General features: G+C 35.7%; 1 protein-coding gene and 1 pseudogene across 1 annotated transcript; one reads left to right on the top strand and one right to left on the bottom strand.

Moving 5' to 3' along the window:
• Positions 1 to 6680: 6680 nt before the first annotated feature.
• LOC126601855 (uncharacterized) lies at positions 6681 to 7988 on the bottom strand. The gene is made up of 4 exons (XM_050268624.1): positions 7658 to 7988; positions 7466 to 7548; positions 7078 to 7280; positions 6681 to 6956 (listed from the first exon to the last, which is right to left on the bottom strand). The coding sequence occupies exons 1-4, from the start codon at positions 7900 to 7902 to the stop codon at positions 6831 to 6833; spliced, it is 657 nt and encodes a 218-aa protein (XP_050124581.1). The 5' UTR covers positions 7903 to 7988; the 3' UTR covers positions 6681 to 6830.
• A 3791-nt stretch (positions 7989 to 11779) lies between these two features.
• On the top strand, positions 11780 to 12478 carry LOC126602923 (protein SEH1-like; annotated as a pseudogene).
• The last annotated feature ends 1337 nt before the right edge of the window (positions 12479 to 13815 follow it).

Below are 13815 nucleotides of genomic sequence, written 5' to 3'. Positions count from 1 at the left end.
AAGTGACTCGGAGACATCTCCGCCCTCTCCAGTACTTTGCAGTTTTTACTTAACTGAAGCTTCTTGAAGGACAAAGGCATCCCCAGCTTCTTCATCTTGACTGACTACCACCTTCGCGGGGTTGCCTTGGGCTGCAAGTACAAAGAAACCAAGGAAATGATTAGAGAGGGCAAATTCATGAAAATTTCAAGTTAAAGGGGTAAGAAATACCTATAAAAAAAAGTTGATTCTTCTAATGAATCATTTCCTTCCAATCTTCATGCTCAGTTGGTTTTGGATAGGACTTGATGGATAATTGCTTGAAGAGGCGGTCATGAGCTTCGTGCATATCTCCTCCATATTTCTTAGTCCATTTTACTTCCCACCAAGATGAGAAGCTTAAAGTGCATTTGAAGTTCAGAGCTATAGGCTTTCGGACGACTTTGCTTATGACCTCAAGACTACGTTGGGCAGCTTGAAAAGTGACTTCAGGTAGGGAGCGCAGACGATAAGAGGTGCCACATTGAATAGAGTCAAATAAAATGAACTGGGATGGCTTACCTGAAGCCCAGTTGCTTGCTACAGAAGTTTGGATGATAAACTTCTAACTCGCACTCGTAGTTGTTACTCCTCACACCCCAAGCCAGATCTCTCGATTGGATGTAGCTAATAAATCTTTCTCTACAAAAGGGACTAACATCTTCTCCAAAAGCATCCTGGAAGGTCTGGTCAGAGAACCAATGGTATTTCCTTAAGACTAAAGCACCCCATTCCAGATCTGCCTGAGTCCTGTAGACTCTAAAGAAATATAGATAAGCGAAGGTAAAGTGATTGGTTGGAGAAACTTCAACTAAAATTCGAGCAGAGGCTGCTCCTTCTAGGAATTCTAGGTTGGGAGGCTGAAGCTCAGGAAAATACCATTGGAGCCAAAGCTGGATCATCCAAGTTGGACCATTAAGGTTGGTTTCAAATGGTTCACCCTTTGTAATTTCGTACAAAAGATGATAAATATGAACAAGGAGAAAGGGGCCCGTGGCTACATTGTCAAAGTTGTGAAGAGCCTCTACTAGGGGAATCCATTCCACTTTCACTCCTTTAGATTTATTGGGGAAGACATGTTTGTTGAGCCAGTAGAGGAGAAAATACATGTGCTCCTGATCTTTATTAGCTTTGGAGGAAGAAGGGCCAAATTCCTTCTTGACAAACGGGATAAAACTCATGAATGAAGTTCCATAACTCTTGAAAGTTGCAGAGTTATAATCTAAATGAAGAAAGGAAAGAGGGCTGCTCGAATTCTTAGCATTCGAGTGAGAGGAATGAGCCCAATCGTGGGTAACATCCACGATTTTTCTTGAAGGCCTTAGCCCAAAGACCTGAGCCATGTCTAGGATGGTCGGGGACATAGGGCCCATCCTATAATCAAAAGTGTTGGTGCCCGAGTTCCAGAAGAGGAGTGCAGTTGTCAGCAGCTCAGGCTTAGCAATCATAGTCGATTTGGACAACATTATCAGCTCATAAATTCTGTTGTTCATCCACTTTTTCTTAAAGGTTGGCTCAAGCCCGTTGATCAATTGCACCCATCATTCATCCTTCATCAAAGGAAAGCCACGACGGTGGTTCAACCATTTGGAGGACGAAATGCCTGACTTAGCCTGAAAGGGTTTGAGGTGAACCATTTATCCTTGGGCACATTTTTTTCAACAGCAATTGGGACCTGAGAAGTCCATGTAGGTCCCAAGGAGTGCATTCCTCCCTCCTCGAAGAAGAGTTCAGTGTGCAGGCCTGCCCGAGGGCGATGAAGGCCATTGAGAAGACGACACATGATGGAAATTCCCTCGCCAGTCTCGTAGGGAAATTGGGTTCATGCAGCTTGAAGTCCCATTGAGTAAAGTTGAAGGAGACTGAGAAAGAAAAAGAGGATTTTTTTGGAAATTATGAAGGTTCTGAAATTTCTAGGAATTTCTGGAATTTAAAGGCTTGGAATGGCTATGGTATTCTGCTGAGGGGTTTAAGAAAGGATTATATAGTAAGTGGCCAATTAACGGTGGAGTTCGTGGGTTAGTGCAAAGGTTTTAGATAACCAACGGTTGCTTTAAATGGCTCAAGTTCCGAGCAAAAGTGTGAGACGGCTATTCAATCATTGTTTATGCCTTGGTTTGCAGGCTCAATAACGATTGAAGGGGGCACTGTTTGGGTTAATATTTGAACCTTGGGTTGCAAGTATGTGGAAGCCCAAAGATGCCGATTAAAAGAAGACTTGCCCGAAGCCCATCATCAAGCCTAGAGACAAGTTGGCGCCTTCCCAATAATGCATAGGCCATGTGCCTATGATTTAAAATGTCAAGTGATGGGGACTGACTCATAATCAGCCAAAAAGCACTTTTCAGTGGCAACATAAATAAAAAGCTGATGACTCACTACCCTCCAAGTGCTTTCAGGCAAGAGCAAAGTCACTGCAGTCGAGCTAATCTGCCTATAAAAGGAGGAAGAGGCCCTAGAGACAAAGACACCCAACCATTCAAGCAAACAAACATACAAACTCTGTTATCAAGCCAGATTTGCATCTAAAAGATGTAATCAGCCCAGATCTCAATCATTTTCAAGATCATTCCCTACAAAAGCCATCTTTTGTCTAGTTTAGAAGCTCTGCTATCACCCCTAGTGGCATAATATCGATTCCCTTGCGTAAACTTGTTTACCATCTATCCCTTTTTAGTAAATAAACCCTGTAAATTCAAAAGAGAAGTGATTGAAGTTCAACCTTGCCTAACAAGGTGAAATCTTGCTCAAAGCTCTTTGTTTGTTTTATAATTTAATAGATCTACTACTTAATGTCCTCTCCAGCATGTATTCAAGTCATTTCCATCAGTTTTCCCATTATAAAAGTTCCATTTGCATATGGATCTGGTTAGTTTAATGGACATGCTATCATTAAAATCAATCAAGAACCAAGTAAATGACTTAAAGGGATCTGAACTCTCTTCATTTGAACATACAAGACTATAAATTGAAAGTCCTTGTTCGCAAGGCAAAAAAAAAAAAGAACTTAACGTGGACTTAACCCATCCACGACAATCCTTTGATATCAAGAAGTCCGAGTAACTTGGGGCACAAGTAATCGACTAAACACAATCTTGTTCTACATCTGCTATATTGAGATAGCAGTGGCACGCTTAACACTTGGTTAGTTTTGATTGCAAGCCTCAAGGCCTACACCTAAGGCCCCACAAATGCACCTTTCAAAACTAACTATATCCTCTTCTTGCAGCACATCAGCAAGCAAGATCATGAGTACAAGTGCCAATCCCTTGGGGAGCTGTTCTGAGAGTCGATGAGCCCTCTCCAGAGAAATCTTCGCCTGAACAGAGCCTTTCCAGTTTTCACATATCTCCCTTTACCAAAACAAAAAGAAAAAGTTTTACATTTCACCCATACTATTTATAGCGTGTCATGTAAATTATAGATATGGACCTCCTCCATACCAAAAGGATTTGTATGACATAAATACATAACTACAATGACATTTTGTGCTAATGATGTAATGATTTAAGAGAGAAATTAACACATGTCTCTATACTATTGCAGAGAATGTCACTATACCAGTGTACCTGTATCATACAATTATACTATGAGATACTCCGAAGCAACATAAAATTTTTGTGCATTAAAAAAATTAGTAAATAGGACCCCCTTTTTCCATAATAATTAGTTATTCATATCATTTTAAATTTGAAAAAAAAAAAAAGCCAAAACATTTGGTAAGCTGTGCAGGAAATGATAAAGTAATGTTAGTCAAAGATAATGCTAGGGAGACCAAATTTTTTAAATCAAATTGCAAATTAAATGATGTGTAACCAACAAGAAACAAGTATGTTAATCGACACTTAATTAGTAATCCAATTACCTACAACCATATCATTTGATTTGCAAATTTAATTTAAAAATTTATCTCCCTAGCATTCCCCATTAGTTAAAGGTGGTGTTTCTTATTTCCTTCGCCCCTCCTTAAAAAAAGCTGGTACTCATGAGTCATATTTAATTGTAGGATCTAGGAGCTAGCTTTGTTTTATTTTGTTTTTAGGCTTATTTTTAGCTACACCTCCCATAATTCTATTTTGATCTCACTTTGCCTCATGTACTCAAAACTTACAATTTTACTCCCTAAAACTCAAAATTTGTTTCACTTTGACATGTGAACTCTCTTCTCCCTAAAACTTATAGGTCGCCTTTTAAAACACATGTATGACCCAGCATCCAATAAAACTATGCCACATGTGCAATAAATTTGATTATAAATCTTCATTATGTATTAACATTAAACAATTAAGGAGTATTAAGTTCAAAAGAAATTGAAGAGATGAAACAAATAAAAAAGAAATTGATTAGAATAGTGCACCCAAAATCAAATTGATGAATCCATATTATACAATATATTTTACTACCCTATTCTTAGTATTAATCACTGTTCTAAAAATCTCCGCCTAGCGCTGCCTAGACCCTGCCTAGGCAGCTAGGCGGTTGGTCACTACCCTAATTAATGCCTAGGCGTTTGAAAATTAAGAAATGGTACATAGACCTGCTAAGGCACCCGTCTAGACCGCATAGGCACCCGCCTAAACCGCCCAGACCCGCCTAGGTTGCGACTCATTTAGACAGAAAATAGATAACTTTCATTTTGCATTTTATTTTTTTTCAATACATTATAAGAGACTTGTTGAATACTTAAATGAATACACATTATATGCATGTTCCCCCTGTTTTCATTATGTTCTAATACTTCCTAATATATATGTCATTCTATTTTGTAGTTTATAATGAAATTATATATATATATTAAGTATACACATACACTTTTTTACACGAAATATAATAGGTTTACTTAAATCTGCCTAATCCACCTAGGCGTTAGGCCCCAGCTTGCCGCCTGACTAGCGCCTAGCATCTTTTGGAACCATGGTATTAATTTAGTGGTTATTTTGTGAGAATTTTAATACTATGAATTGTATTTTCAATATAGGATTTTTGATTTCCTCTGGGCCAAACAGACGAATTTTATAGTGATTCTAATTGGAAGATGTTCATGGGTCTCTCAGCTTGTTTGTATCAAAGTTTCTAATTTTTCTACCATGTAGTTTATTTATGGCAATGAAATAAAGGAGTAGTGCGCAGTATTGTCAAAGTGATGTTTTGGGCTTATTTGGGCTTTTTGGACTCCAAGATGATGTCTTCTGGGTTTAAGGCCTTCTAGAATTATGTTCGGCACATCTCAAGCTTTAATTCAAATCGTTTTGAGCCTGTTTTGGAGCTCTAAAGATCCAGAAACGTGGGATTCTTTACGAATGGGCAGATTTCCCAAAGTTTGAATATGAATGTATTTCCTAGTTAATTATCTTATTCTATTATGTTTCCTAGTTTTTAGAACACCTTTTCTAGTAAGGATTTTATTTTGTAGTAGTATAAATAAGGCTATTTAGCCATTAGGGTTTTTGGAATGCATTAATTTAGAAAGGCACTACTTTGGAGAATTCTTCTTAGAGGGCTTTTGACGATTCAAGTTTATTTTCAAGGTGTTTTCTATCCATGTTCTCAATAATATTTTATTTTATGATTGTTAGTAACTAATTTCTGTTTGCTAGGGCAAGGCCACGAGCCTTAGCAAGAATATGTAGTCTCTTTTCAATTTGTTTATGATATTATGCATGTAGGTTTTGAATTATTAATCACCCTGTTTGAAACTATCTAATTGTCTTGATGATTGGCCACCATTAGGATATTTAGAAAAGTAATTCGATGTAATTTTGGTGGATGGTTGTCCCTGAAATTGACTAAGGTTTTTTGTAGTTAATATGTGTAAACTCTTAGGATGAATGACACGATTGCATGGTTTATCAAAAGGTTTTCACAAAATTTAATGAGTCTTGCATATTCACATTCGATCTGGACATCACAGACGGGTTGCATGTTTGATATACGTTCTATGTTAAAGGTTGCATGTTTGATATACGTTCTATGTTGAAGGTTCCAAGTTGGATATACTTTAGGAAAACCTAACCTTTAAAATATGCATGTGTAAGCCATAAGTAATTAGAAGAATTACGTATGATTGTTAAGGTGATAGCAGAACCCTAGTACTTAAATAGATTTTCAAAATTATTTTCTTTTGTTTTCTTTACTTTCCCAATTTATTTAAATGTTTTTAATTAAATTCATTTTTAATATTTTATATCATAAAATCAATATTTTCCAAACTTTAGATTCAAATAATTAAGTAAGATTTGGTTTTATATAAATTATTCATTCAATCCTTGTGAAAACGACCTTACTAGAGCTGACTATACTACAATTATCTTATACTCTTGCAAGTATTTTTAACTATTTTTATCCTTACTTTTGCAGGTGGTAAAAATCCTATCGTAAACCCACTAAGAAATTAACAGATCTAAGGCAATGTAAACGAATTTTGAGTTTTATAGAAACGGCTTTCAAGTTTAAGGGGGCAAAATAGGATCAAAATCAAGTTTCAGGGGACAAAATGGAGCGAACTATGAGCTTCAAGAAGTAAAATGACGAATTTTGAGTTACAATAAGCAAAATGAGGTTAAAATCGAGTTCTAGAATACGTAACTAAAAATAAGCTTTTATTACATTACAAATCTAAAGGTTACTCTTAAATTCGAACAGTTATAGGACTAAAAGTCAAATGTACCAAAACCAATAGAAATAAATAAATAAAACCAATCGAAAAATAATAAAATAAATGATGAACACAATATTTACGGTTAGGGTTGACTAAATTATAAGGATCCAGCTAATTCATCTCTTATTTGAAAACCTCATATATGACATGTGTATCACTGGCTTTTCTTTTCTGTAGCTACTTGTACATTTGATTCATCGCTAACATCTTTGGTCGCATTTCCTACATTATCCATAGCTGACTCAAAAAAGTCTTCCACCTGATCTTCTAGTGCTTCCGCCTGCGCGTTGTTCAGGAAAAAAAACTAGTTAATTATTAGCCACTACTAAGTATAAATTAGTGTGCTGTATAGAAATTGACGTCAATTAATTAATTTTTATTATGCAAATTAAACTAATTACCTTCTCAATTAGCTGGTCTGCAAGGTGTGCATCTTTGGCTACTTCTCTGGCTATACTTTCAACTACTTCAGAAGCAGCCCTAAACTTTCCATCAGCTGGAAGATGATCACCTATTTCATCTGCCACTTCCTCCACTTTTTCTGCCACCTTTTCTACCACCTCCACGACTGCTTCAACATTGTTTACAACCATGTCCACCTCCTCTGCACAGTCAAATTCAATCCATCTTTTTTTATCAGAAAATATGGTATAATCAAGGGATTCTTAAAAGTACTTAGTCTCTTACAAGGAATATTTTATTCGATTTTATCTATATTAAAAGAAATTAACGAAAACTAAAGTGTCGTCCATAAAATTTGAAATCTGGACCTGCACTTACAATACTTACTCTTCAATTGTAGCAAAGGCCCCCATTTGTGCCTCCAAAAAGGTATAATTACTGAGAATACCATCCCTATCATCCAGCCTCTCCTGTTCAAATTATCAAATGACATGTTTATCTATAAATATATTAGTTGCAAAAAAAGAAACAGATCATAAAAGGAATCAATGAGAAATAAAAGGTCTGGTTGCTAATTACCAGGAGTTTGAATACTCTACAGAAGGACTTTGATCTCCAGGTGATGTAGAGCTACTGCGTACAATCTTCTTCCGACATGGTTGGCTGCTAATTAGAGACAATAATGCAGGGTTGCTTCTGAAACCTTGTTGGCATTTCCATGTTGATGATGATGAAAATGGTTGAACTACTACTCCAGGATGCTTCACAAAAACGCAACCGCTTGCCGACCGACTTAGATCAATTGATGTTGTGATTATTGACATTCGTTCTTCTCCTGATCACTCGTCCTCCGATTAACAGTCCAAAAATGATTTATATCACTCAGATTTGTTGTATGATGGAACTTTTTGTTAATGAGAGGCTTATATAGTTAATATTTGTTCGATGTGAAAAAGTAGTCGAGGAAAGTGCAAAGAAATAATCCAAGACCAGTACGAAACAGATGACTTTGTCGACGTACAAAGCCCCATGGTCAACTACGAGTTTCTCTCGTCTTTTTATTTTAAACCAACATGTTAAATCTTGTATTCATTTATTTAACAAAACATAATTGGTCAGCTTTTGTACAGAATTCCTCTTATGTCCCTGTTTAACTAGTTAATATATTCTAGAAGTCATAGGTTTGAGGGACCTTATAAGGACTTCATAGGAAAATAAACTCATTACAAATAATGCTTTGCCTTGATCCGCAATATCCGATTCCAATTCCAGCTAGACGCTGAGATGGATTGATAGGTTTTGGAAGGCTGTCAAGCAATTTGATATTGCGCAAAGACAAAATATTTGGTTAAATAACGTCACTACCTTGTAAAATGGAAAACACGTTTATAGCGCTCATATGTAAAATTATAATTGTTAGCATTTGTAAGAAAAGCTCTGAATTTTTGTTAAACTATAATTATTTTAAAAAACTCATTTTAAATTTTCATCTCCAACAACACTTTTTATTTTAATAAATTTTGAACATTTCATTATTATTCAAACCTAACCCACTCATTTTTTAAAACAATCTTCTCTCTTCACATTTTTCTTGCTTAAGGGTTCACCGTTAAGTTTTTTTTTTTTTTTAATATCTAGCTGATGAATGGTTGCTTGTAGAGTTAAAAGTGACCGTCACTTTTACTGTTATAGAGACTTTTTATAGAGTTTGTCGAATATGTATTTTTTTTAAATACAATTTTAGTTGTTTTATAACACCTTTTAGAATATAAAATAAGAACGTGCAATTATTGGAATATAATAAGACCACTTGCATTAGGTCTTTATAATTAATAGTAAAATTACAAATACGAGAAAACAAGTATAATGCTAAAAACATTTCATGCTCAATTGGTGCACAAATTATTTAGAGAGAGAAAACGACCATTCTTCAAACCCACTATGGAAACATCCAGTTGTTCAGAATGTAGTCGGTCATTAATTTCTAATCGCTATGTCCGCTAAATATGATCAATATGTTGTTTATATTTAACTCTGATCTGTTGTTATTTAAATTTAAATTCTAATCATTTAAGAAACGCTCTTTAATTAACTCAAAATTCAAATACGTAAAATGTTGGTGTTCATTTGCGAGAAGAAAAAACGGTTTGAACCTAGATTCATTCGTCCTCATGAACTCATGCTTGAAGTGTTTGATGAGTCGATATTATTCTATATTTTTACTCTATGTTTATTATTACTTTATTATTTATTTTGTGAAAATTTTGATACTTTAAATTTTATTTTCTAGGTAGAACTTTGAAAACTACTTTGGGCATAAAACGATCAAATAGACGAATTTTGGAGTAATTTTGGAGTAATTCCAATTGGAGCGGAATAATTTTGGAGTAATTCCAATTGGAGCAGATTTGTGAGTCTTTCAAGATGATTGTGTCAAAATTTCAAATTTTTATTCTAAGGCATCTGACCTTTTTGAGTATTTTGAAGATCAAGATGATATATTTTGAGGAATCTTCCTACCTTCTGAGAATTTGAAAAGAAAACATTTTGAGTTAGAGAAGGGTTACTTGCTAATCAACTTTTACTACCTACTACATACAATCCACCACATGTCACCTACATTTTCTCACTCTCTCTCTCTCCTTTTTATCTTTTTTGATGTGTACTTTACCCTATGCAATTCACCTAATGAGAAGAATTAGGATCCTTTCCGGATCTTCTTTGTGATGATTTTGAGAATCCTTTAATCGTGTTCATTCATCGTACATCGTGAAATCAGTTTTTTTTTTTTCCAGATATTATTTTTGTTCAATTTTAAATAAAATAATTTATGACCGCACCATATACGATGAACGGACATGATTAGAGGATCCTTATTAATGAGAATTCAAGGTTCCTGCTTTGTCAGTGGCAATACTATCACTGAAATTCTATCAAATTATCCCTTGTTTTTGTTCGTCCCAAAATCAGTTTCGACCGCATCGCCCTTGGTGCTTCCCATTTTGTTGCAGGCGTATCAACTCACAACCTAAGGCCAAAGTTAGTAAAGAGAAGTTGGTGATTTTGGTTGCTCTTGATTTGACTTCTTTTAGTGCGATTTATGATCACGGAAGGAACGCGTCTCGGTTAAAGGTTCTTCGTGCCTTGGGTGCAAGGACTTTAGAATATGCGTTATTCGTGACAGTGAAGTGAAAAGATTTTAATGGTTGATGTGGTGAGGTGGGATGTAGGGAAGGCGAATCGCATCAACCCTCCCGAACTAGTCAAAGGAATCTAATTGATAAATAATTACGTTAGATTACTCCTATTGCAAGAAAATAGAATGCAAGAAAATAAAATTTCAACAAAATAAATTGTGAGAAATTAAATGTGTACGATCCAATCGATTAGGAAAGAGAGAGAGGCGGGGGTGAGCAGGGGAGTTGGTGAATGAGCATGTGTTAGAGTAGAATCCTCATCTCCGGCCGGAAAGGATGGATTCTAGTCTAGTTGCTGAGGCTGGAAACGTTGGCCGCCCCCACAACTACTTTTGGTGAAGTTCCGATTGCTTCCACTACCACACCTCAAGCCCTTGCCGCTGCATCTTTCACCTGGCATAACCGTCTTGATCATCATAGTTTCAAATCATGTCTCGTCTTCATCATAGTCTAGGTCCTTCAGTTAAGCTAGAAAATTCTTTTTGTACGGGCTGCCCACTTAGTAAGTTTCATCATCAGCTTCCTTTTTATGTAAATGATAATAATAGTGCTTCCTCTTCAATTTATATTGTAGATTCTGATGTATAGATGTCTATCGCATTTTTTGTTAGGTGTTAATTATGTTATCTTTGTTGATGATTTCTCACATTTTATTTGGACTTATCCTATGAAGTGGAAATCCGAAGTGCTAATAACTCACTACCAAAATTTTGTGGTCATTACTCGTAAATGATTTCAAGCTACTATTCAACACTACAAAGTGACAATAAAATTGAAATATGTCAACAATGCATTCTCTACATCCGGTAATGAATTGGGAATCCTAATAACACTTCTCTTATCAATGTGGATAATGAAGAAATTTGATGTTTCACTATAAAATTAATTGACAAAATAGAAGGCCCAGCTTCTTATAAACCCTTGCAATAATTGGTTTTAGTTGACTAGTAACATAAATGAAATGCGGCTCCAGATTTGCTGTCCCCAAATGTGTGTCTCATTTGTGTCTTTTTGCTGATATGTTGACACATTTCATTTAACTTAACTTAAAACTCAACACTGTTAACTTTATTTATTTAATATTTAAATTTTAAAAAAAATCCAAAATAATAAAAAATTGTTGGGTTAACGAGGTGAGCAAACCCAAACATGATTCTTCACCTTCTTTTACGCGACTGTTCAATGCACAAACATCTCTGTTCAAGCTTTCTAGTAGAACTTGATGATGGCGCGTGGGTTCTTGCCGGTAGGCGGAGGAATCACCAGACAGGAATCGGTCCAAGTGTATGTTAATCTGCCAGTGCTGCTGGAAAGTGAGATTAATAAACAAGCTTCTGCGTCCCAACTGAAAGGTGATCAAAGAACTTCATGCTATGAATCAGGTATGTGTGTGTGTCTGTGTGTGGTGTGTGTGTGTGTGTGTATATATATATATATTCTTGTTGAAATATTCATATATAAATTTGACTCTTATATATTGTATTTTTCATTTTTCCTTAAGGACATGGACGAAATTGTGAAAATTGCTTGGGTTCCATAGAAATTGGGCGATGCAGTGGCGTGTGTCTGTGCAGATGGAACTTTATCATTGTGGGAGGAAGTTGCTGAAGATGCACAACCTCTTCAATGGAAGCTGTGCACAAGCTTTAATAGCGGTTCGGCTCAATTGCTAGATACCCAATATAGAGTCTCACCAGTAGGTTTAAAAATGGTTACTGCATATTCAGATGCTCGTGTCAAGCTCTATGAGCTAATGAATCCATTGGAACTGAAGAATTGGCAGCTTCAGGCTGAATTTCAGAGTGTTATTGACTCGGTGTCTACAGTTGGCCATGCCATATGCATTATATACCTTGGAATCCACAAAGGAAAGAAAAGCCAGGAATCAATTTTTGTTTTGGGTTTCAATTTAAAAACACCACAACTTAATTCCACCGAGGTATGGGAATTTGATCAGGCTCATCAAAGATGGCTCCCAGTTGCAGAGTTGGCTTCGCCTGGTGACAATGGTGATTAGGTCTACGCAGTTGCGTGGGCACCGAACATTGGAAGGTCATATGAGGTAATTGTTGTTACCACTCATAAGGGAATATCAATATGGCATCTTGGGATAACCCCTGACTTGGATGGAAGGCTATCATTGGAGAAGATTGCACTATATTTTAGTTTGAAGCATTTTCGCTTCAGATTATTCAAACTGTAGTGCTCTATATTTTAGTTTGAAGCAAGTGAGATTATAACAATATGAAATCATCATTCATAGTTGAAGTGACTGAATTACACAAAACCAAAACTATAGTGTTATATATGTCCTTTAAATGCAAGAACTAATTTGTGACTAAATGAAAGCTCTTGCAGGTGCTTGGGGTCAAACGAATTTCACTCTAAAAACAAAGTAAAATTCATTCTTTTCAATCAAACTATGTTATGAGTCATTAGCAAATCAGAAGAACTTATAGTCACTACTTTCCAAACATCAAACTAAATAAGATGGTTCTTTAATAAAAAGTATTAACTGAAGCTTTAGTCCCAAAAAACAGAGTAAATTCCCTGAGCGCTCTTCTCATAGCATCTTGCACTTTCATATCATTATCATGTGTCTTCGTGGTGCTTGTCATTTGAGAGCTTATCAAAGCCTAATCCTTCGTTGTTGGTAATTGTATCTGCGCCTATATGCATATATAATGACATAAAATTAGTCCTTTAGGAAAGAAATTATAAATGAAAAAAGAAGAAAGTATTAACCAATTACAAAAGAGTTACCTGCAATAAATTAACCATGCTAGTTGGACCTTGCGGATAACTGCTTGTAGGATTTTGGATCCCTAAATAGTATTGCTAATATACATATAAACAGAAGTGCAAAAAATATGCCTATAAGTAAACAATATATTTAAGAAAATAAGTGCAAGATTGTAGAAGTATGCTTGTATAAGTGAACCTATATACCTGTGAAAAATCAAATGGCTCTCCAAAATGCATATGTCCAGGCATTAGATTGGGTTGACCAACCTAAATTTATAAAACCGTCCAAAATTAGATGGAAGTCAACACTAAATGAAAGTAAAATAAATGTTCAAAACCATGAGTTTCAATGAATCCACAGATCACAAGGTTACATACCGACTGCAATATAGGAGTATGAGGTAGAGCTGTTTGTATAGAACCGGCAACGGAGTCCACCGTTGAATATTTTAGTTCCTTATTTCGAGGCTTTTTCTTTTTTGTGGCCTTTTCTAGAGCATTTCTTGGCCTCTTAGAATTTCCAGCAACTTTTTCCTTAGTTTTGATTCCTCTAACTTGAATGACATTATCATCAATGCATATAGTCTCACTGAGCTCAGATGCACTCACTTGAGTTGGTTGTTGAGTTGCTTTCTCCTTCAAACATGCATCAACCTCTCCCAACGTCTTGTTCAGTCTTGATATAGCAATTTCATATGCTTCCGGCGACTCTGCTGCTCGTGTTGCTAATTGAATATGCAATCGACATAGCTCTTTATAACGCCTTACAATGTTGGTCTTTGGGTCATCTTTACT

The sequence above is a fragment of the Malus sylvestris genome, chromosome 15 (genome assembly GCF_916048215.2).
Source record: "Malus sylvestris chromosome 15, drMalSylv7.2, whole genome shotgun sequence".
Classification (NCBI taxonomy): domain Eukaryota; kingdom Viridiplantae; phylum Streptophyta; class Magnoliopsida; order Rosales; family Rosaceae; genus Malus; species Malus sylvestris.
The sequence above is the reverse complement of the archived record's forward strand: the minus strand, read 5'-3'. Positions and strand labels throughout refer to the sequence as shown.